Source organism: Chiloscyllium plagiosum, unplaced genomic scaffold (assembly GCF_037043375.1).
Source record: "Chiloscyllium plagiosum isolate Xiang-an unplaced genomic scaffold, Cpla_swu_hap1 HiC_scaffold_12, whole genome shotgun sequence".
In the NCBI taxonomy this organism is placed as follows: Eukaryota; Metazoa; Chordata; class Chondrichthyes; order Orectolobiformes; family Hemiscylliidae; genus Chiloscyllium; species Chiloscyllium plagiosum.
The window spans coordinates 107479173-107506448 of record NW_028270150.1 but is presented as its reverse complement, the minus strand read 5'-3'; the positions used below and the strand labels follow the sequence as shown (position 1 = coordinate 107506448).

The 27276-nt window shown below is 47.5% G+C and overlaps 1 protein-coding gene across 1 annotated transcript in view; it reads right to left on the bottom strand.

Annotated features, from left to right (window-relative positions):
- The window catches only part of tnfsf11 (TNF superfamily member 11), an 85171-nt gene that overhangs the window by 35667 nt on the left and 22228 nt on the right, over positions 1–27276 (bottom strand). The window contains exon 2 of the mRNA XM_043694426.2: positions 4287–4442. Within this exon, the coding sequence (XP_043550361.1) occupies positions 4287–4442 (156 nt within the window). The remainder of the gene's footprint in view (positions 1–4286; positions 4443–27276) is intronic.

Genomic DNA, 27276 nt, shown 5'->3' with positions numbered 1-27276 from the left:
TGTTTTCGTTAAGCAAAAGTATTAAGGGATATGGGTCAAAGGCAAGTATATGGAGTTATGTCACAGATCAGCCATGATCTCATTGAGTGGTAGAACAATCTCAAAGGGCTGAATGGCCTACTACAGTTCCTAACTTACTCAAAACTGTCATGACTCATAAACTGGAATGGTGTTGACATAAGTACATGAAAAGGTGATCCTCCTACTAATCTAATAGAAAAATAAGCAATGTTTCTCCCACTGAGGCACGGAAAGAATTAAACTTTTCTTTCTACAACTCCTGAATAAGTGACTGAAATTTCTGTGCAACTTTTCATTTGCCATTGGCATTGTGTTGTTGCCAATTTGTGTGCTGAAAGATCTTTGAAACAGTGGATAAAGCAACGGTGGCCTAGTGATAAGCACTACTGCCTCACAGCACCAGGGACCTGGGTTCAATCCCATCCTCAGGTCACTATCTGTGTGGAGTTTGGGAGAAAGTGAGAACCGGAGATTAGAGTCAAAACATGTGGTGTTGGAAAAGCAAGCAGGTCAGGCAGGAATGTGATGAAGGGCTTATGCTCGAAATGCTGGCTCTCTTGCTCCTCGGATGCTGCCTGACTGGCTGTGCTTTTCCAGTGCCATACTTTTTGACTTTGCTGAGTTTGCATGTTCTCCCCGTGTCTGCGTGGGTTTCCTTCAGTTGTTCCAGCTTCCTCCCACAATCCAAAGATGTGCAGGTTAGATGGATTGGCCATGGGAAATTGCCCTAGTGTGCAGGAATGCACAGGCTAGGTGGATTAGCCATTGGAAATGAAGGGCTGTGGGATAGAATCGGGGAGGTGGATCTGGGTGGGATGCTCTGCAGAAGGTTGGTGTGGAACCAATGGGTAGAATAGCCTGCTTCCACACTGTATCGATTCTATGATTCCAATGATCAGTTAATCCATTTTCAGAGAGGATTTGAGCTGTAGGGAGAGGCTGAACAGGCTGGGGCTGTTTTCCCTGGAGCGTCAGAGGCTGAGGGGTGACCTTATAGAGGTTTACAAAATTATGAGGGGCATGGATAGGATAAATAGACTCCCTGGGGTCGGGGAGTCCAGAACTAGAGGGCATAGGTTTAGGGTGAGAGGGGAAAGATATAAAAGACACCTAAGGGGCAACTTTTTCACATAGAGGGTGGTATGTGTATGGAATGAGCTGCCATAGGAAGTGGTGGAGGCTGGTACAATTGCAACATTTAAGAGGCATTTGGATGGGTATATGAATAGGAAGGGTTTGGAGGGATATGAGCTGGGTGCTGGCAGGTGGGACTAGATTGGGTTGGGATATCTGGTCAGTATGGACGGGTTGGACCGAAGGGTCTGTTTCCATGCTGCACATCTCTATGACTCTAAGACTCTATGAGATGTTAGTTGAGGAGTGAATGTTGACGAGGAACTTTGGCCAACTCACTGCTCCTCCTCAGATCATTCCACAGCCATCTGAAATTTGGCAGAAGCATCTTCCTGTATTCATCGGCCAGCACCTATTGCTTAACCCTAAATGTCCTTGAGCTGTGTGGTTTGCCTTGCCATTCCTAAGGACAGAGGTCAGCAGATTTCCTTCCTTACAGTGAACCAGACAGCTTTTTTTTTTTACAACTATCAATGATCATTGTTATGGCTTTCAATTGCAAATTTATTAAATAAATCTCAATTCTACCAGTTGCCAGGGTGGGATTTGAACCTGTGTCCCCTGTTCAATATTCTGGGCCTCTGGGTTAGTCTCCCAATAACATTAGCACAATGCCATCATCTCTGCTCATTTGTTGACTTGGACACTTACAAACATTCCTAGAATCCCCCTCAGGTTTGGCCCAACAAGTCCACACTAATTTTCCAAAGAATATTCTGCCCAGACTCACCCTCCCACCCCTATCCCCATAACCCTGCATTTCTCATGGCTAATCCTCCTAACTTACACTTCTTTGGACTGCCGAAGGAAACCAGATAAAACAAACAGCCGCAGATGCTGTAAAGCAGAAACAGAAACTGAAATTGCTGGTGAAACTCAGCAGCTGTGGCAGCATCTGTGGAGAGAAAGCTCAGTTAATGTTTCAAATCTTGCGATCCTTCTCTAGAGACCCTTTCTCCAGCAATTTCTGTTTTTTTTATTCCCATATCGAAAGTGACAACCAGAGCATACCACATCTTTGTCAACCAGATGTCTGGAAAAATGCACTCCCATGTACATGGTTCTGGAACAAGTTGGAATATCACAAATTAATTCCTAAAGCAATGTACCTGAATCTAGACAAGCCCAGACCTTTGCAGTACAATGCAACACAGCCAACTGCCAGCATCTAACCCCTGCCCTCAAAATGCCATGTGATGTTTAACTGGTTGAAAACATGCCATACGTGAGCACAATGCACCACTTCACGCTCCTTGCAGAATCAGGTGGGAAGTACCCAGGCCTCAGAGCCCAGGAACAGACAGCACTATGTGATCAAGACTGCCCACATAGTGCCTAGGAGTACCTGGCCCCATCTGGATCAAAATAGAGGGCTTAGAAACCAGGAATGTCATTCTGGAGATAATAAGAATTGATGAACCAAAATCCTGAGAGCTCCGACAGATGGATGTCGATATTTCTGCACCATAGGAGTCTCCTCCGCCCACTTCTTCATTTAATCATTTCACATAAACTTCCAACAAAACCACCCAACAATAGCAAGAGCCAATATCTCCAACCGGTGCCTTCACCTCATGATCAGATGGGCTGAGGAGTGGAAGTTGGAGTTTAATCACGAGGTGCTGATTTTGGAAAGGCAGATCAGGGCAGGACTTACACACTTAATGGTAAGTTCCCTGCAGCCCCACCCCTAGTCCTGAAGAAGGGTTCGACCCAAAATGTTGAATTTTCTCCCTCCTGATGCTGCCTGGCTTGCTGTGTTCTTCCAGCCTCCTGCTTATCTGCTTTGGATTCCACCATCTGCAGTTTTATTTTATATGTAGGATAGTGAAGAAGGCATTTGGTATGCTCATTTCCATTGGCCAGTGCATTGAGTAGAGGAGTTGGGAGGTCATGTTGCAGCTGTACAAGAAATTGGTTGGACCACTTTTGGAATACTGTGTTCAATTCTTGATTTGGAGATGCTGGTGTTGGACTGGGGTGTACAAAGTTACAAATCACACAACACCAGGTTATAGTCCAACAGGTTTAACTGGAAGCACTAGCTTTCGGAGCGCTGTTCAATTCTGGTCCCCCTCATATAGGAAAGATGTTGTTAAACTTGAAAGGGTTCAGAAAAGGTTTACCAGGGTTGGAGGGTTTGAGCTAGAGGGAGAGGCTGAATAGGCTGAGGCTGTTTTCCCTGGAGCGTCGGAAGATGAGGGGTTACCTTATAGAAGTTTATAAAATCAAGAGGGGCATAGATAGGGAAAATAATCAATGTCTTTTCCCCACAGTAGTGCAGCCCAAAACTGGAGGGCATAGGTTTAAGGTGAAAGGGGAAAGATTTAAAATAGAGGGTGGTGCATGTATGGGATAAGCTGCCAGAGGAAGTGGTGAAGGCTGGTACAATTACAACTTTAAGACATCTGGATGGGTATATGATTAGGTCGGGTTGAGAGGGACATGGGCCGGGTGCTGGCAAATGAGACTAGACTAATTTGAGCTATCTGGGTAAATTGGTCCAAAGGGTCTGCTTCCATGCTGTACAGCTCTGTGACTGTGTGACTTGACTCCATTCCTTTGTCAACTCCAGTCTCTGCTTTACATGCACCGAGAACGGAGAAAAGGTTTGCACTGATACTGCACCTGTCATGACCCAAGAATGTCCCAAAGCATTTTACAGCCCATGGAGTTCACTTTGGCAGTGTAATCACTGCTCTAAGGAAGGGTATGAGGTCACCAATTTATTCACAGCAATATCCCACATCAGTGACAATGAGCAGGTCATCTACATTTTAGTCAAGACCCAAGTTTGGTTCTTTGACTTCGTTTCCAACACCTTTGACATCAACCTGAGAGAACAGAGGAAGCCCCAGTCCAAACTACAGCACCTCCAAACTCCGTCAGGCTGTTACGTTCCTGTCTCTGGACTGGGATGTGATCCCTCAAACATTCTGGCTTCAGGGTGCTGCCTTGCAGTGCTGTCACAGCCAAGCATCTGCACAAACTGCACACTGGAATCGGTCTTTCCCTTCCAGACCAAAGCAATGAGTGTGTCGATGTTTCTGAGGTGAGAAGCTCACACCATTAAACCAATGACACAACAAACCTTAGAGCATGCGTGCAACGAGGGGTCTCCAACTTCTCACCTTGTTAACAGGTTGTTTCTGATGTTTCAGTGGCAGCAGACAAGGGGGGGAGCACTTCTGGATTCGCATGTCTGATAGCTCGGGAATACTTCTGTTAAAACTGGAGAGCAGGCTGAGGAGGTGCAAGAATTCCTCCGAAGTCTCTCTGACATCTTTCTGCAAAATACAACAGATAGCATTAACCAGTGATGGATTGAAGCTGCTGAGGCAGAAATAAACAGATTGAAAGATGTTCACACCGAGGTAAAATATCCAAGTCAAAAAAGCAACAGTGCTTGCAGTGAGTTTGAGGATAGAATCGGTCGGATTTTCCAGGGTTCGGCAATCTCAGACAGACAGCCCCTCCTGTTCTATTTTACAACAGAAATGTGACTCGGTATTTCTGAGATGCAAGTCCGCTTGGGTTTCCCTCAGAAATGCAGAGTCGCACTACCATGCTGACAGATTTTTTGTCGTGTGGGCCGTATTCTGAAATGTAAAGGTTCAGACAGTCACTTTGGCAGCTGCTGACAAACAGCAGGTACATGAGGTAAGTGTCAGGTGAGGGTGCCAGGTGGATCAGACATGTCACGTGCCAGGTAAGTTCCAACAGGGTACGTCAGCCAGTGGGAAGGGGGAATCTCAGTTCCCAGGGGGATGGAGGGGCTACAGTCTGATCAGGTCCAGCAGGGGTAAATGGATTTGAACCCTGGAGTCAGTTGTCAGGTCAGGATCTTGGGGTTGTAAGGGGATTGGGAGAGGCATATTTGGGTTAAGTAAAGGATCTGCTGAATAGTTATTCAGGAGTTAGAAATTAACTGTCTAACGTTTCCTGATGAAATATTTACTTAATTTCATTGGAACCCACTGAATTCTCCTATTTAAATTGAGACTTTCTAAGGTTTCCAGGCAGAGACACATTGCCCAGAGGAGAATTCAACTTGCTGGGCAATTCTGTTGGAGTCTTCCATGATGGGGTTTTGACAGGCTCCTCAACAGCCCCTCCCACCTACACTGGAACAATGACTGGCCATCAGAAAATCCAGGTCAATATTTTATCAATAATGCATAATGAATAAGGACGATGGGAATAAAGCGTGCAGGAGGTACAATATACATGACTTCGAATAACTATTCAGTCGTGTTGTTTCTAGTAAGTGGCTAAAATAAATTCATAGTATTCCCGCAATGAGCAAATTTACCAAAACCTGTTGCTTTACTGAAAACCTAAGAAAACTGAAGATGTGTGTGAGGACTCTGCAAAACAGAAGTGTGCTTGCCTCAATCACGCACGCTGACTCTGAAATTGAGTTTGCAGGGAAAATAGGCTTATGAAAATCCTAAGTGTTCACAGTCAGACAGTCTACCTGTTTCCCATATTCCAGCCAGGAATTTATCAAATGAGTGATGGAGGTCACCTTGTCTCTAATACCAAAGGCGTGATATTTTCCATCCTGTCACTCTCCTTCCCTTTTCTTTCACATACCAATGCAAACCTCACGATTTTCACAGAATGATAGAACCACTGCAGTGCGCAAGTAGGCCATTCAGCCCACTGTATCCACAGTGCCCCTCCAAACAGCATCCCCCCCAGACCAAAAGCTCTACCCTATTCCAATGTCCAGTGGCCAATCCACCTAACAGACACATTTTTTTTAGACTGAGGGAGGAAACCAGAGAACCCGGTGAAAACCCACGCAGACACAGGGAGAATGTGCAAACTCCACACAGTCACCCGAGGCTGGAATTGAACCTGGGACCCTGGCGCAGTGAGGCAGCAGTGCTAACCACTGAACCACCGTGCTGCCCCTATGTTCTTTTATAATATTGTACAATTTATGGTTATTTTCTCCTTCAGTTCTTCTCCTCTGCCTCAGCTCACAAACAGAAGTACAGGATGTTAATCCAAGCACCTGTGCCCCCTCGCAGGAGGCTCCACAGATATCCCCATCCTCAATGATGGCAGAGTCCAACACATCAGTACAAAAGATAAAGCTGAAGCAATCACAGTCATTTTCAGTCACAGGTATCGATTGGATGATCCATCTCAGCCTCCTCCATTGGTCCTCACCCCATGGGGTGTCAAGCAACGGTTGGAGACACTGCACACCGCAAACATTCATAACATAACAATAGTTATGAAAACTGGAGTTCCAGCTCCTGCCACTTCCCTGGCCAAGCTGTTCCAGACCAGCTACAACATTGGCATCCACCCCACCATGTGGAACATTACCCTGATATGACCTGTTTGTAAAGAACAGGACTAAATCAAGCCAGCCGATTACTACCCTATCAGTCTACTCTCGATCATCAGTAAGGTGATTCGAAGATGTCATCAACAGTGCTGACAAACAGGTACTGCTCAGCAATAACCTGTTCAGTGAGGTCCAGTTTGGGCTCTGCCAGGGTCACTTAGTTCCTGACCTCATTACAGCTTTGGTACAAACATGGACAAACAATCTGAATTCCAGAGATGAGGTGAGAGTGACTGCATTAAAGCCATGTTTGATTGAGTGTGGCATCAAGGAGCCCTGGCAAAACCGGGGGTTACAATTGACAAAGAACTGAACAAGATCAGGTCAGAAGTCAGGAATCCTGCAGCAAGTAACTCACCAGCTGACTCCCCAGAGCCTGTCCATTACCTGCAAGGCACAAGTTGGGTGCGTTATGAAACATTCCCCATTTGCTTGGATGAGTAGCAGATCCAACAACATTCAAGAAGCTTGACACCATCCAAGACCAAACAGTTTGCTCAGTAGCAGCAGTGTTTACCATCTACAATATGCACTGCAGAAATTCACCTAACTCCTCAGACAACACCTTTCAAACACATGATCACTATCAGCTGGAAAGACAGAGGCAGCAGATACATCACCACCTGCAAATTCCCTCGAAGTCATTCATCATCCTGAATTGGAAATATATTGCTCTTCTTTTACTGTCACTGAGTCAAAATCCTGGAACTCACTAATAGCGTGTGGGTCTACCTACACCAAGTGGACTGCAGAATTTCAAGAAAGCAGTTCACTATCATCTTCTCAAGAGTACCTCGGGATGGGCAATAAATGCTGGCTGGCCAGTAACATCCATATTCCATGCATAAACAAATCAGGCTAAGCTTTGCTTATTTACCAGCTTGCCTTCATTGGTCACAGCATTGAGTATAGGAGTTGGGACATCAAATTGTTGCTGTGTAAGACATTAATAAGGCCTCTTTTGGAGGACTGCACATAATTCTGTTCGCCCTGCGAAAGGAAGGATGTTACTAATCTAAAGAATGTGTAGAAAAGATTCACAAGGATATTACTGAGACTGGAGGGTTGAGGCATAAGCAGAGGCTGGGACTTCTCTCCCTGACGTGTAAGAGGCTTCATAAAGGTTTATAAAATCATGAGAGACACAGATAAGGTGAGTAGCCAAGGTCTTTTCGCTCGGGCAGGGAAACCCAAAACTAGGGGGCTGGAGGCTTAAGGTGAGAGGGGAAAAGCCTCAAAAGGGACCTGAGGGCCAACCTTTTCATGCAGTGAGTGATGCATAAATAGAACAAACCACCACAGGAAGTGGTAGAGGAGAGCACAATCACAACAGTTAAAAATCATTTGGACAGGTACATGTTTGGAAAGATTTAGAGGGTATGGGTCAAATGCAGGCATATGGGAATAATTCATTTGGGAAGTCTGGTCAGCTTGGACAAATTGGACCAAAGGCTCTATTTCCATGCTATATAATTCCATGACTCGACTCTACGAGATGGTTCTGGGTACCAGAAACTGGCTAAGTGACCATCAAACGTTTCAATGGCCCAGGAGGTTCCTGTGGAGTCAGCTATATTGGGATTCCACATGATCCCAAGGTACAGGCATATGTATATAATCTGCATAGATTCCTATTGGAAGATCTGGGCCAATATTGTTATCATGCAGGTCAAATAACTGATACATCTTCTTCTCAACGCTCACATCTGCCCAGAGATCGACAGCCCATCTATCCATGACACAACAGTGTCAGTGCTGAGACAATCCAGGTATAGCATCTCACATTGTTCACTGTTAGCTCCTAAACTGGTGGGCAGAGGTTAAAATGAATTGGGAACTGGACCTGACCTGCCCTAATAAGCCCTTTAATCTTGAGGGCACTCTAACACAAAGGAAATTTTTACAACCTAGCATTGTAGGATATTTAAAAAGAAAATATGTCTTAAAAGGACATTTCTCCTTTCAAAGTTTATACATTAGAAATTAAGTTGAAAAATAAGCTTTGAAATTGGCTGGACATGTCTGTTACAGTGAACAGCCAAAGCTGATTTTCAAAGCTGATTGAACTATGCATCAATCTCCAATGATAAAAGGGAGAATTTTACAATGTGTCTAGCCCTGGGTAATACAATGAGTCCTTCTGAGGTTCAAAAACAGAGATTCCTGCTTCAAAATTGGAAACCACCTGAATTGACGACTGTAGTACTTGTAAGATAGACTGCCTCAACTAAAACACAATACCAGATTCTAGTACACGCGCCATCTCCCTGATCGCCTCACCCCCACACCCCCACCCCCAGTCTCCCTGATCGTCCACCCTCCATCCCCCCCCCCATCCCCACCCCCAATCTCCTTATTCACCCCCCCCCCCCCCCCGTCCCAGCCTTCCTGCAAACTATCACTTGGCCGCTTGGAAAAATGACTCATCAGTCTGGAACAGGCACTTTCACAAATTGACAAGGTACAAATGACTGGATGAGCACCTTAGGCAGCAGGACACTAAGAAGCAAGCTTTGAGGAAAACGGTATTTGCCTTAGAAAGGGTTATTGTTGAATTCAGCTCTACACAAACTGCTGATGTCACGTAAGACTCAGGTGGAGAAGGGTGGAACAGCTACCATCTCAACCTCCTCCTAGTCTTAGTAACAATGTCTCTCTTAATGGTGTACCTTGAACCGGATTACTATCATGCAATAAGCTGACATCATGCTTCAGTCTTCTTAAGAAGTCTACCTCATGGCTTTTCTCAACCACACCAAACCAAGAGCCACACCATTACATTGGAAATCACCCACCATTCTGAGGGGCGTTTAGACCAAGCAGACAAAGGAAATATCCTGTTTTATTGAGGGTAAGTTGGCAGAAAGCGTCAAGACCATGGAAGTAGTGAAGAATAAGGAACCTGCTCTCAGCCTCCTCAAAATGCGTAACTCTGAGGAACCGACCTGTACTCAAGTAATAGGCTTTAAAAGGATACCATTGAAACTTAGTGGAATTTGCTTCTTATCAGGTTTTTTTTGCCTTATCTCTAATTGCTTTGATTTTAGTATCTGCAACTTCTTATTAATGACTTCATTATGTTACTCCTGCATTACATTGAGGGATAACTTTAGCCTGTTCAAATAAAAGCATGGCTGTGGTCTGGTTTCACTAGAATTATTTCAGATTATAAAGGGGGTTAGCCCAGCTATGTACTCCTAAAGTTTAGATTAGATTAGATTACTTACAGTATGGAAACAGGCCCTTCGGTCCAACAAGTCCACACCGACCCACCGAAGCGCAACCCACCCAGGCCCATTCCCCTACATTTACCCCTTCACCTAACACTACGGGCAATTTAGCATGGCCAGTTCACCTAACCTGCACATTTTTGGACTGTGGGAGGAAACCGGAGCACCCAGAGGAAACCCACGCAGACACAGGGAGAATGTGCAAACTCCACACAGTGAGTCGCCTGAGGCAGGAATTGAACCCGGGTCTCTGGCGCTGTGAGGCAGCACTGCTAACCACTGTGCCACTGTGCCGCCCAGTCTCTGACCCTGTGATGGACATGCCTTGTTGGCATGGCAGAACCTTTAAGGTAATATCCCCCTTCCTTCGGTCAACAAGAAACAAACAGCACCAACTAATCCAGTTTCCATTCACCAAATCCACTTCTAAACAAGAAAACGTTTCTTTCCAGAAAGTTCTCCAGTGCCTTTGATTTCTGGACAAAAGCTTGAGGAAGGTCAAGAAGTCATCAGAGACAGTGCAGAAAAGGTTGACGAGGATGGTTCCAAGGACGCAAAACATCGGCGAGGATGGTAGATTGGGGACGTCGGGATGGTTTTCCTTGGAGAATTGAAGGCTGAGAGCAAAATTGATCAAGGTATTCCAAATCATGAGGGCTCTGGTTAGAGCTGAAAAGGAGAGACTGTTCCCATTGGGGGAGGATCGAGATTGAGAGGAAATAGATTGAAAGCAATTGGCAGAAGGGAGAGATTTTGAGGAAAACCAAATTAACGCAGTGAGGGATTGGAGTCTGGGATGTACTGTCTGAGAGTGTGGGGGGAGGCAGGTTCACCCGAGGGGTGAGGGTCTAGAACGCACTGTCTGAGAGTGTGGGGGGACGCAGGTTCACTCGAGGGGTTAGGGTCTGGGATGTACTGTCTGAGAGTGTGGGGGGGGGGGGGTGACGGCAGGTTCAATGGAGGGTTCCATCTGTACACTGACTCATTAGGTGAAAAGGAAGGAAGTGCAGGGTGATGGAGAATAATGTCACAATGAGCTGAACAGCCTCCTTCTATGCAGGAAACATTCGGTGTGGGGGATTGGATGGTTCTTTCCTAGATTTAGGTCTAGGAAAGCTGACTGCCATTATATACTTTCAGAATGCCAAGCTGTGTGCCAGAATGGTGGCATTTTAAGGGTCTTCCTTATCGAGACAGGGACAGCTCATGTCAAAGGTGCAGGTGACCTGAGCTTGCATCAGCTGCGTGGGGGTCAGGCCTTGGCAATATCAGATTCAGTCTACCCGACACTGCCCGTGTAGCCAACTGGATCAGGAGGGATACGGCACAAATGCATCACTGTTCTGCTAACATGCCAAGCGGCTTCAGGACGCACAGGTATCAAGTTAGCATCAAGCATCATTTACAGTCAGTGGTGACATATTCTGTGCTCAATGGAAGGTCAAAATCCTCATCAAACTCCTGACTTGTTCTGACTTGCCTGCTGCCTTGGCTAGGTGTTCACTGTGCTGTGGTTTTACTCAGATTTTCCCACAATCGATGAATAACCTCAAAGAGTACTTAGTGTTCATTGTAGGATAAAACCACTGAGAAAAAATAATAACTGCAGATGCTGGAAACCAGATTCTGGATTAGAGTGTTGCTGGAAAAGCACAGCAGGTCAGGCAGCATCCAAGGAGCAGGAAAGTCGACGTTTTGGGCAAAAAACCTTCATCAGGAACAGATTTTCCTGCTCCTCGGATGCTGCCTGAACTGCTGTGCTTTTCCAGCACCACTCTAATCCAAAACCACTGAGGATCAGAGCACTCTCATCCACACACGCACTCACAAACACGCTCATCCACACATGCACTCACAAACACTCTCATCCACACACACTCACAAACACGCACTTTCATCCACAAACACGCTCATCCACACACGCACTCTAACCCACAAACACTCTCATCCACACACGCACTCATAAACATGCACTCTCACCCACAAACACACTCATCCACACACGCACTCACAAACACGCACGGTCACCGACAAACATGCTAATCCACACACGCACTCACAAACACACACTCTCACGCACAAACACGCACTCACAAACACGCACTCTCACCCACAAACACTCAGCCACACACACACTCACAAACATGCACTCTCACCCACAAGCACTCTCATCCACACACACACTCACAAACATGCCCTCTGACCTGCAAACACTCTCATCCACACACGCACTCACAAACACACACTCTCACGCACAAACACGCACTCACAAACATGCACTCTCACCCACAAACACTCATCCATACACACTCACAAACATGCACTCTCACCCACAAACACACTCATCCACACACGCACTCACAAACACACACTCTCACGCACAAACACGCACTCACAAACACGCACTCTCACCCACAAACACTCGCATCCACACACACACTCACAAACACGCACTCTCACCCACAAACACTCGCATCCACACACACTCACAAACACACACTCTCACGCACAAACACGCACTCACAAACACGCACTCTCACCCACAAACACACTCATCCACACACGCACTCACAAACACGCACTCTCACCCACAAACACTCGCATCCACACACACACTCACAAACGCACACTCTCACCCACAAGCACTCACATCCACACAGGCACTCACAAACATGCGCTCTTACCCATACGCACTCTCAACCACACACACATTCACAAACACGCACTCTCACCCACAAACACTCTCATCCACACACACACTCACAAACATGCACTCTCACACACAAACACTCTCATCCACACACCCACTCACACACAAACACTCTCAACCACATACACACACTCACAAACACGGACTCTCACCCGCAAACACTTTCATCCACACACACACACACTCACAAACATGGATTCACACACAAACACTCTCATCCACACACACACTCACACACAAACACTCTCAACCACACACACACACTCACAAACATGGACTCTCACACACAAACACTCTTATCTACACACACACACACACACACAAACACGTGAATCCACACACACTCACAAATATGCACACTCACACACAAGCACGCTCATCCACACATACAAACACTCTCATCCAGACACACACTCACAAACATGCACACTCACACACAAACACGCTCATCCACACACACACTCACACACAAACACTCTCATCCACACACACTCACAAACACGCATTCTCACCCACACACACTCTCACAAACATGCACTCTCACCCACAAACATGCACTCTTACCCACAAACACTCTCTTCCATACACACACTCACAAACACGCACTCTCACCCACAAACACTCTCATCCACACACACACACTCACAAATACGCACACTCACACACAAACCTTCTCATCCACACACACACTCACAAACACGCACTCTCACCCACAAAAACGCACTCTCAACCACAAACACGCTCATCCACACACGCACTCACAAACAAGCACTCTCACCCACAAACACTCTCATCCACACACGCACTCACAAACACGCACTCTCACCCGCAAGTACTCTGATCCACACCCACTCACAAACTCGCGCTCTCACCCACAAACATGCTCAACCACATACGCACTCTCACCCACAAACACATTCATCCACACACACACTCACAAATACGCACACTCACCCACAAAAATGCTCATCCACACACACACTAACACGCACACTCACCCGCTAACACTCTCATCCACACACAGACACTCACAAACACGCACTCTCACCCGCAAACACTCTCATCTACACATGCACTCTCACCCACAAACACTCTCATCCACACATATACAAACACACACAGACGCACTCTCATCCACACACTCCCAAACACACACAGACGCACTCTCATCCACTCACACTCACAAACACGCACATCCACACACACTCACACACAAACACGCACATCCACACACACACTCACACACAAACACGCACATCCACACACACATTCACAAACATGCACTCTCACCCACAAATACGCACACTCACAAACACGCACTCTCACCCACAAACACTCACAAACACGCACTCTCACCCACAAACACTCACAAACACGCACTCTCACCCACAAACACTCACAAACACGCACTCTCACCCACAAACACTCACAAACATGCACTCTCACCCACAAACACTCACAAACACGCACTCTCACCCACAAACACTCACAAACACGCACTCTCACCCACAAACACTCACAAACATGCACTCTCACCCACAAACACTCACAAACATGCACTCTCACCCACAAACACTCTTCCACACACACACTCACAAACACGCATTCTCACCCACAAACAGGCTCATACACACGCACTCAAAAATGCGCACTCTCACCCACAAACACGCTCATCCACACACGCACTCACAAACACGCACTCTCACCCGCAAGTACTCTGATCCACACCCACTCACAAACCCGCGCTCTCACCCACAAACATGTTCAACCACATACGCACTCTCACCCACAAACACACTCATCCACACACACACTCACAAACACGCACTCTCACCCACAAACACACTCATCCACACACGCACTCACAAACATGCACTCTCATCCACACACACACTCACAAACACGCTCATCCACACACACAATCACAAACAAGCACTCTCACCCACAAACACTCTCATCCACACACACACTCACAAACATGCACCCTTACCCACAAACACGCTCATCCACACACACAATCACAAACAAGCACTCTCACCCACAAACACTCTCATCCACACACGCACTAACAAACACGCACTCTCACCCGCAAATACTCTGAACCCGACTCACTCACAAACTCGCGCTCTCACCCACAAACACGCTCATCCACACACGCACTCACTAACACACACTCTCACCCACAAACATGCTCATCCACACACACACTCACAAACACGCACTCTCACCCACAAACACACTCATCCACACACACACTCACAAACACGCTCTCTCACCCGCAAATACTCTGATTCACACCCACTCACAAGCCCGCACTCTCACCCACAAACATGCTCATCCACACACGCACTCACTAACATGCACTCTCAGCCACAAACATGCTCATCCACACACGCACTCTCACCCACAAACATGCTCATCCACACACGCACTCACAAACACACACTCTCACCCACAAACATGCTCATCCACAAACACACTCACAAACACACACTCTCACCCACAAACATGCTCATCCACACACGCACTCACTAACACGCACTCTCACCCACAAACACTCTCATCCACATACGCACTCACTAACACGCACTCTCACCCACAAACATGCTCATCCACACATGCACTCACAAACACACACTCTCACCCACAAACATGCTCATCCACACACGCATTCTCACCCACAAACATGCTCATCCACACACGCACTCAAAAACGCGCACTCTCACCCAAAAACACACTCATCCACACACGCACTCACAAACACGCTCTCTCACCCACAAACACTCGCATCCACACACGCACTCACAAACATGCACTCTCACCCACAAATACTCTGATTCACACCCACTCACAAACCCGCGCTCTCACCCACAAACATGCTCATCCACACACACACTCACAAACACGCACTCTCACCCACAAACACTCTCATCTATACACGCACTCACAAACACACACTCTCACCCACAAACACTCTCATCCACACATGCACTCACTAACACTCTCATTCACACACACACTCACAAAAATGCGCTCTTACCCATACGCACTCTCATCCACACACACACTCACAAACATGAACTCTCACCCACAAACACTCTCATCCACACACACTCACAAACATGCGCTCTTAGCCACAAGCATTCACATCCACACACGCACTCACAAAAATGTGCTCTTACCCATACGCACTCTCATCCACACACACACTCACAAACACGCACTCTCATCCACAAACACTCTTCATCCACACACGCACTCACAAACACAGCCTCTCATCCGCAAACACTCTCATCCACACACACACACTCAAAAACCCACACTCTCACCCACAAACACTCTATCCACACACACCCTCACAAACATGCACTCTGACCCACAAACACTCTCATCCACACACACAATCACAAACAAGCACTCTCACCCACAAACACTCTCATCCACACACGCACTCACAAACACGCACTCTCACCCGCAAACACTCTCATCCACACACACACACACACAAACACATACTCTCACCCGCAAACACTCTCATCCACACACACACTCACAAACATGCACTCTCACCCGCAAACACTCTCATCCACACACACACTCACAAACATGCACTCTCACCCGCAAACACTCTCATCCAAACACACACACACTCACAAACATGGACTCTCACACACAAACACTCTTATCCACACACACACACACACACACACACACACAAACATGCACACATACAAACACGTTAATACACACACACTCACAAATATGCACACTCACACACAAACACTCTCAACCACACACGCACTCACTAACACGCACACACAAACCCTCTCATCCACACAAGCAATCACAAACACACACTGTCACACACAAACACACTCATGCACACACACACTCACTAACACGCACTCTCACCCACAAACATGCTCATCCACACACGCACTCACAAACACACACTCTCACCCACAAACATGCTCATCCACACACGCACTCACAAACACACACTCTCACCCACAAACATGCTCATCCACACATGCACACTCACTAACACGCACTCTCACCCACAAACATGCTCATCCACACACGCACTCACTAACACGCACTCTCACCCACAAACATGCTCATCCACACACGCACTCACAAACACACACTCTCACCCACAAACATGCTCATCCACACACACACTCAAAAACGTGCACTCTCACCCGCAAACACTCTCATCCACACACACACTCACAAACACGCACTCTCACCCACAAACACTCTCATCCACACACGCACTCATAAACACGCACTCTCACTCACAAACACTCTCATCGACACACACTCACAAACATGCACTCTCACCCACAAACATGCTCATCCACACACGCACTCACAAACACACACTCTCACCCACAAACATGCTCATCCACACACACTCTCACAAACACGCTCTCTCACCCACAAACACTCTCATCCACACACGCACTCACAAACATGCACTCTCACCCGCAAATACTCTGATTCACACCCACTCACAAACCCGCGCTCTCACCCACAAGCATGCTCATCCACACACGCACTCACAAACACACACTCTCACCCACAAACACTCTCATCGACATATACTCACAAACATGCACTCTTATCCTCAAGCACTCTCATCCACACATGCACTCACTAACACTCTCATTCACACACACTCACAAAAATGCGCTCTTACCCATACGCACTCTCATCCACACACACACTCACAAACACGCACTCTCACCCACAAACACTCTCATCCACACACACACTCACAAACATGCACTCTCACCCACAAACACTCTCATCCACACACACACTCACAAACATGCACTCTCACCCACAAACACTCTCATCCACACACACACTCACAAACGCACGCTCTCACCCACAAGCACTCTCGTCCACACACACTCACAAACATGCACTCTGACCCGCAAACACTCTCATCCACACACACACTCACAAACATGCACTCTCACCCGCAAACACTCTTATCCAAACACACACACTCACAAACATGGACTCTCACCCACAAACACTCTTCATCCACACACGCACTCACAAACACAGCCTCTCATCCGCAAACACTCTCATCCACACACACACACTCAAAAACACACACTCTCACCCACAAACACTCTCATCCACACACACCCTCACAAACACGGACTCTCACCCGCAAACACTGTCATCCACACACACAGTCACAAACATGCACTCTGACCCGCAAACACTCTCATCCACACACGCACTCACAAACACAGCCTCTCATCCGCAAACACTCTCATCCACACACACACACTCAAAAACACACACTCTCACCCACAAACACTCTCATCCACACACACCCTCACAAACACGGACTCTCACACACATACACTCTTATCCACACACACACACACACACACAAAAATGCACACACATACAAACACGTTAATCCACACACACTCACAAATATGCACACTCACACACAAACACTCTCAACCACACACGCACTCACTAACACGCACACACAAACCCTCTCATCCACACAAGCAATCACAAACACTCACTCTCACACACAAACACTCTCATCCAGACACACACTCACAAACACGCTCATGCACACACAAACACGCTCATGCACACACACACTCACTAACACTCACTCTCACCCACAAACATGCTCATCCACACACGCACTCACAAACACACACTCTCACCCACAAACATGCTCATCCACACACGCACTCACAAACACACACGCTCACCCACAAATATGCACATCCACACACGCACTCACAAACACACACTCTCACCCACAAACATGCTCATCCACACACACACTCACAAACGCATGCTCTCACCCACAAACACTCTCATCGACACACACTCACAAACATGCACTCTCACCCACAAACACTCTCATCCACACACACACTCACAAACGCATGCTCTCACCCACAAGCACTCTCATCCACACACACTCACAAACATGCGCTCTTACCCACAAGCACTCACATCCACACACGCACTCACAAAAATGTGCTCTTACCCATACGCACTCTCACCCACAAACACTCTTCATCCACACACGCACTCACAAACACAGCCTCTCACCCGCAAACACTCTCATCCACACACACACACTCAAAAACCCACACTCTCACCCGCAAACACTGTCATCCACACACACAGTCACAAACATGCACTCTGACCCGCAAACACTCTCATCCACACACGCACTCACAAACACGGACTCTCACGCGCAAACACTCTCATCCACACACACACACTCACAAACATGGACTCTCACACACAAACACTCTCATCCACACACACACACACTCACAAACATGGACTCTCACACACAAACACTCTCATCCACACACCCACTCACACACAAACACTCTCATCCACACACACACACTCACAAACACGTACTCTCACCCACAAACACTCTCATCCACACACACACAAACACGTACTCTCACCCGCAAACACTCTCATCCACACACACACACACTCACAAACATGGACTCACACACAAACACTCTCATCCACACACCCACTCACACACCAACACTCTCATCCACACACACACACTCACAAACACGTACTCTCACCCACAAACACTCTCATCCACACACACACAAACACGTACTCTCACCCGCAAACACTCTCATCCACACACACACACACTCACAAACATGGACTCTCACACACAAACACTCTTATCCGCACACACACAAACACGCACACACACACAAACACGTTAATCCACTCACACACAAGCACGCTCATCCACACACACACTCACAAATATGTACACTCACACACAAACACTCTCAACCACACACGCACTCACAAACACTCACTCTCACACACAAACACTCTCATCCAGACACACACTCACAAACATGCACACTCACACACAAACACGCTCATCCACACACACACTCTCAAATATGTACACTCACACACAAACACTCTCAACCACACACGCACTCACAAACACTCACTCTTACACACAAACACTCTCATCCAGACACACACTCACAAACACGCACTCTCACACACACTCACTCTCACCCACAAACACTCTCATCTACACACACACACTCTCATCCACACACACACTCGCAAACATACTCATCCACACACACACTCACAAACACGCACTCTCACCCACAAACACTCACAAACACGCACTCTCACCCACAAACACTCACAAACACGCACTCTCACCCACAAACACGCACTCTCACCCACAAACACTCACAAACACGCACTCTCACCCACAAACACTCACAAACACGCACTCTCACCCACAAACACTCACAAACACGCACTCTCACCCACAAACACTCTCTTCCACACACGCACTCAAAAACACGTACTCTCACCCACAAATACTCTCATCCACACACACAATCACAAACACGCTCATCCACACACGCACTCACAAACACGCACACTCACCCGCAAGTACTCTGATCCACACCCACTCTCAAACTCGTGCTCTCACCCACAAACATGCTCAACCACATACGCACTCTCCCCCACAAACACGCTCATCCACACACGCACTCACTACCACGTACTCTCACCCACAAATATGCTCATCCACACACGCACTCAAAAACGCGCACTCACACCCACAAACACATTCATCCACACACACACCCACAAAAATGCTCATCCACACACACACTCACTAACATGCACACTCACCCGCTAACACTCTCATCCACACACACACTCACAAACACGCACTCTCACCCACAAACACTCTCATCCACACACACACTCACAAACACGCACTCTCACCCACAAGCACTCTCACCCACACACGCACCAACACGGACTCGCACCCACAAGCACTCTCATCCACACACACTCACAAACACGCACTCTCACCCACAAACACACTCATCCATACATGCACTCATAAACACGCACTCTCATCAACACACACACTCAGAAACACACACTCTCAGCCACAAACACTCTCACCCACACACTCACAAATATGCACACACACACAAACACTCTCAACCACACACGCACACACTCACAAACATGGACTCTCACACACAAACACACTTATCCAAACACACACACACACACAAACACGTGAATGCACACACACTCACAAATACGCACACTCACACACAAGCACGCTCATCCACACATACAAACACTCTCATCCAGACACACACTCACAAACACGCACACTCACACACAAACACGCTCATCCACACACACACTCACACACAAACACTCTCAACCACACACACACACTCACAAACATGGACTCTCACACACAAACACTCTTATCCACACACACACACACAAACACGTGAATCCACACACACTCACAAATATGCACACTCACACACAAACACTCTCAACCACACACGCACTCACTAACACGCACACACAAACCCTCTCATCCACACAAGCAATCACACTCACACACAAACACGCTCATCCACACACACACTCACACACAAACACTCTCATCCACACACACTCACAAACACGCATTCTCACCCACACACACTCTCACAAACATGCACTCTCACCCACAAACATGCACTCTTACCCACAAACACACTCTTCCATACACACACTCACAAACACGCACTCTCACACACACTCACTCTCACCCACAAACACTCTCATCCACACACACACACTCACAAATACGCACACTCACACACATTCTCATCCACACACACACCCACAAACACGCACTCTCACCCACAAACACGCTCATCCACACACGCACTCACAAACAAGCACTCTCACCCGCAAGTACTCTGATCCACACCCACTCACAAACTCGCGCTCTCACCCACAAACATGCTCAACCACATACGCACTCTCACCCACAAACACATTCATCCACACACACACTCACAAATACGCACACTCACCCACAAAAATGCTCATCCACACACACACTCACTAACACGCATACTCACCCGCTAACACTCTCATCCACACACACACACACTCACAAACACGCACTCTCACCCACAAACACTCTCATCCACACACACACACACTCACAAACACGCACTCTCACCCACAAACATGCTCATCCACACATGCACTCACTAACACGCACTCTCACCCACAAACATGCTCATCCACACACGCACTCACAAACACACACTCTCACCCACAAACATGCTCATCCACAAACACACTCACAAACACACACTCTCACCCACAAACATGCTCATCCACACACGCACTCACTAACACGCACTCTCACCCACAAACACTCTCATCCATGCACTCTCACCCGCAAATACTCTGATTCACACCCACTCACAAACCCGCGCTCTCACCCACAAGCATGCTCATCCACACACACTCACAAATACGCACACTCACCCACAAAAATGCTCATCCACACACACACTCACTAACACGCACACTCACCCGCTAACACTCTCATCCACACACATACTCTCACCCACGCACTGACACGGACTCGCACCCACAAACACTCTCATCCACACATGCACTCACAAACACGCACTCTCATCCACACACACACTCAGAACCATGCACTCTCACCCACACACACACTCACAAACACGCACTCTCACCCACAAACACTGTCACCCACACACACTCACAAACACGCACTCTCACCCACAAACACTCACTTCCACACACGCACTCACGCACTGGGCACAGTGGTTAGCACTGCTGCCTCACTGCGCCAGAGACCTGGGTTCAATTCCCGCGTCAGGCGACTGACTGTGTGGAGTTTGCACATTCTCCCCGTGTCTGCGTGGGTTTCCTCCGGGTGCTCCGGTTTCCTCCCACTGTCCAAAGATATGCAGGTCAGGTGAATTGGCCATGCTAAATTGCCCGTAGTGTTAGGTGAGGGGGTAAATATAGGGGTATGGGTGGTTTGCGCTACGGCGGGTCGGTGTTGACTTGTTGGGCCGAAGGGCCTGTTTCCACGCTGTAAGTAATCTAATCTAATCAAACACGCACTTTCACCCACAAACACGCACATTCACACACGCACTCACAAACACACACTCTCACCAGCAAATTACTCTCATCCACAAACACGCGCTCACAAACACACACTCTGACCCACAAACATACTCATTCACACGCGCACTCTCAAACACGCACTCTCACCCGCAAACACACTCATCCACACACGCACTCACAAACACGCAATCTCACCCACAAACACTCTCATCCACACATACACAAACACACACAGATGCACTCTCATCCACACACTCCCAAACACACACAGACGCACTCTCATCCACTCACATTGACAAACACGCACTCATCCACACACACACTCACAAATATGCACTCTCACCCACACACACACTCACAAACATGCACTCTCACCCACACACACACTCACAAACATGCACTCTCACCCACACACACACTCACAAACACGCACTCTCACCCACAAACACGCACTCTCACCCACAAACACGCACTCTCACCCACAAACACGCACTCTCACCCACAAACACGCACTCTCACCCACAAACACGCACTCTCACCCACAAACACTCTCATCAACACATGCATTCTCACCCACACACTCCCAAACACACACAGACGCACCCTCATCCACTCACACTGACAAACACGCACTCATCCACACACACTCACACACAAACACTCTCATCCACACACACACTCACAAACATGCACTCTCACACACATTCACAAACACGGACTCTCACCCACAAACACTCTCATCCACACACACACACAAATACGCACTCTCACACACAAACACTCACAAACACACACTCTCACCCAAAAAACACTCATCCACACACACATTCACAAACACGTACTCTCACCCACAAATACTCTCATCCACACTCACAAACACGCTCATCCACACACGCACTCACAAACACGCACTCTCACCCACAAATATGCTCATCCACACACACACACTCACAAACACGCACTCTCACCCACAAATATGCTCATCCACACACACACACTCACAAACACGCACTCTCACCCACAAACACGCTCATTCACACATGTACACACAAACTCACACTCTCACCCACAAACACTCTCATCCACACACGCACTCACAAACACGCTCATCCACACACACACTCACACACAAACAATCTCATCCACACACACACACAAACACGCACTCTCACACACAAAAACACTCATCCACACACACACTCACAAATACGCACATACAAACACGCTCATCCACACACACACTTACATACAAACACTCTCACCCACACATACACTCACAAACATACACTCTCACACACACTCACAAACACGAACTCTCACCCACAAACACGCACTCTCACTCACAAACACGCACTCTCACTCACAAACACGCACTCTCACCCACAAACACTCTCGTCCACACACACACTCACAAATACGCACACTCACACAAACATACTCATCCACACACCCACTCACAAACATGCACTCTCATCCACACACATACTCACAAACGCACACTCACAAACACACACACACTCACAATCACTCTCACCCACAAACACATTCCCAATCAAACACATCCACATACGCACTCACAAACACGCACTCTCACCCACAAACACTCACATCCACACACACTCACAAATGCGTGTTCTCACCCACAAGCACTCTCATCCACAGACGCACTGACAAACACGCATTCTCCACCCACAAGCACTCTCATTCACACACACACTCACAAACACACACTCTCATCCACACACACACTCACAAACGCGTGTTCTCACCCACAAGCACTCTCGTCCAGACACGCACTAACAAACACGCACTCTCACCCAAACACGCACTCTCGCCCACGCACACACTCACAAACACACACTCTCACCCGCAAATTACTCTCATCCACACACAAACTCACAAACACGCACTCTCACCCACAAACACGCGCTCACAAACACACACTCTGACCCCAAACACGCTCATCCACACACAAACTCACAAACACGCACTCTCACCCACAAACACTCTCATCCACACATACACGAACACACACAGACGCACTCTCATCCACACACTCACAAACACACACACACTCGCATCCACACACTCACAAACACACACACACTGTTCCACACACTCACAAACATACTCTCATCCACAAACAAAAACACACACTCCCATCCACAAACACACACACACTCACAAACACACACTCACTCTCATCCACACACTCACAAACACAAGCACATACTCATCCACAAACTCACAAACTCGCACAGACACACACTCTCACCCACACACTCACAAACACACACTCTTCCTCACACTCACAAACATACTCTCATTCACAAACACACACACTCCCATCCACAAACACACACACACTCACAAACACACGCACAAACACACACACACTCTCACCCACACACTTACAAACACACACTCACGCTCATCCACACACTCACAAACACACACTCACTCTCATCCACACACACACAAGCATTCTCATCCACACTCACAAACACACACGCACTCTCATCTACACACTGACAAACATACACACACTCGCATCCACTCGCTCACAAACACACACTCACTCTCACCCACACTCACTCTCATCCACACACTGACAACCATACACACACTCGCATCCACTCGCTCACAAACACACACTCACTCTCACCCACACTCACTCTCATCCACACACACACAAGCATTCTCATCCACACACTCACAAACACACACTCACTCTCATCCACACACTGACAACCATACACACACTCGCATCCACTCGCTCACAAACACACACTCACTCTCACCCACACTCACTCTCATCCACACACTGACAACCATACACACACTCGCATCCACTCGCTCACAAACACACACTCACTCTCACCCACACACACTCTCATCCACACACTGACAACCATACACACACTCGCATCCACTCGCTCACAAACACACACTCACTCTCACCCACACACACTCTCATCCACACACACTCTCATCCACACACACTCCCAAATATACACTATCACACACACTCTCATCCACAGACTCACAAATACACACTATCACACACACACTCACAAACACACACTATCACACACAAACTCTCATCCACACACTCACAAACACACACAAACTCTCATCCACACACACCCAGCCACACACTCACAAACACACACACAAACTCTCATCCACACACACTCATCCACTCACACAATCACACACAAACTCTCATCCACACACTCACAAACACACACACACTCTCATCCACACACTCACAAACACACACTATCACACACACCCCCTCATGCACACACTCACAAACACACACACACCCTCATACACACACTCACAAACACACACTATCACACACAAACTCTCATCCACACACACCCAGACACACACCCAGCCACACACTCACAAACACAGACACAAACTCTCATCCACACACACTCATCCACTCACACAATCACACACAAACTCTCATCCACACACTCACACACACACTCTCACACACACACTCTCACACACACACTCTCACACACACACTCTCACACACTCTCAAAACAAACTCTCATCCACACACTCACAAACACACACACACCCTCATCCACACAATCATAAACACACTATGAAAACAAACTCTCAACCACACACTCACAAACACACACAAACTCTCATCAATACACTGACAAACACACACTCTCATTCACACACTCTCACACACAAACTCTCATCCACATAATCACACACACACTATCAAAACAAACTCTCATCCACACTCTCAAACACACACACACTCTCATCCACACACTCACAAATATACAGTATCACACACACACTCTCATCCATACACTCACCAACACACACACTCATCCACACACTCTCACACACAAACTCTCATCCACACACACTCACACACAAACTCTCATCCACACACTCTCACACACAAACTCTCATCCACACACACTCACACACAAACTCTCATCCACACACTCTCACACATACACTCTCATCCACACACTCACAAACACACACGCACTCTCATCTACACACTGACAAATACACACACGCACTCTCATCCACACACTGACAAATACACACACGCACTCTCATCCACACACTCACAAACACACACACTCTCATCCACACACTCTCACACACACACTCACAAACACACACTCTCACACACACACTCACAAACACACACTCTCTCACACACACTCACAAACACACACTCTCTCACACACACTCACAAACACACACTCTCTCACACACACTCACAAACACACACTCTCACACACACACTCTCAAACACACTATCAAAACAAACTCTCATCCCCACACTCACAAACACGCACACACTCTCATCCACACTCATAAACACACACACACTCCCATCCACACACACTCACACACACTCTCATCCACACACTCACAAACACACCCCCTCATCCACACACTCACAAACACACCCCCTCATCCACACACTCACAAACACACCCCCCATCCACACACTCACAAACACACACCCTCATCCACACACTCACAAACACACACTCACAAACACACTATCAAAACAAACTCTCATCCACACACTCACAAACACACACTCTCATCCACACACTCACAAACACACTCCCTCATCCACACACTCACAAACACACTCCCTCATCCACACACTCACAAACACACACCCTCACACACACACACTCACAAACACACACCCTCACACACACACACTCACAAACACACACCCTCACACACACACACTCACACACCCTCACACACACACTCACTCACAC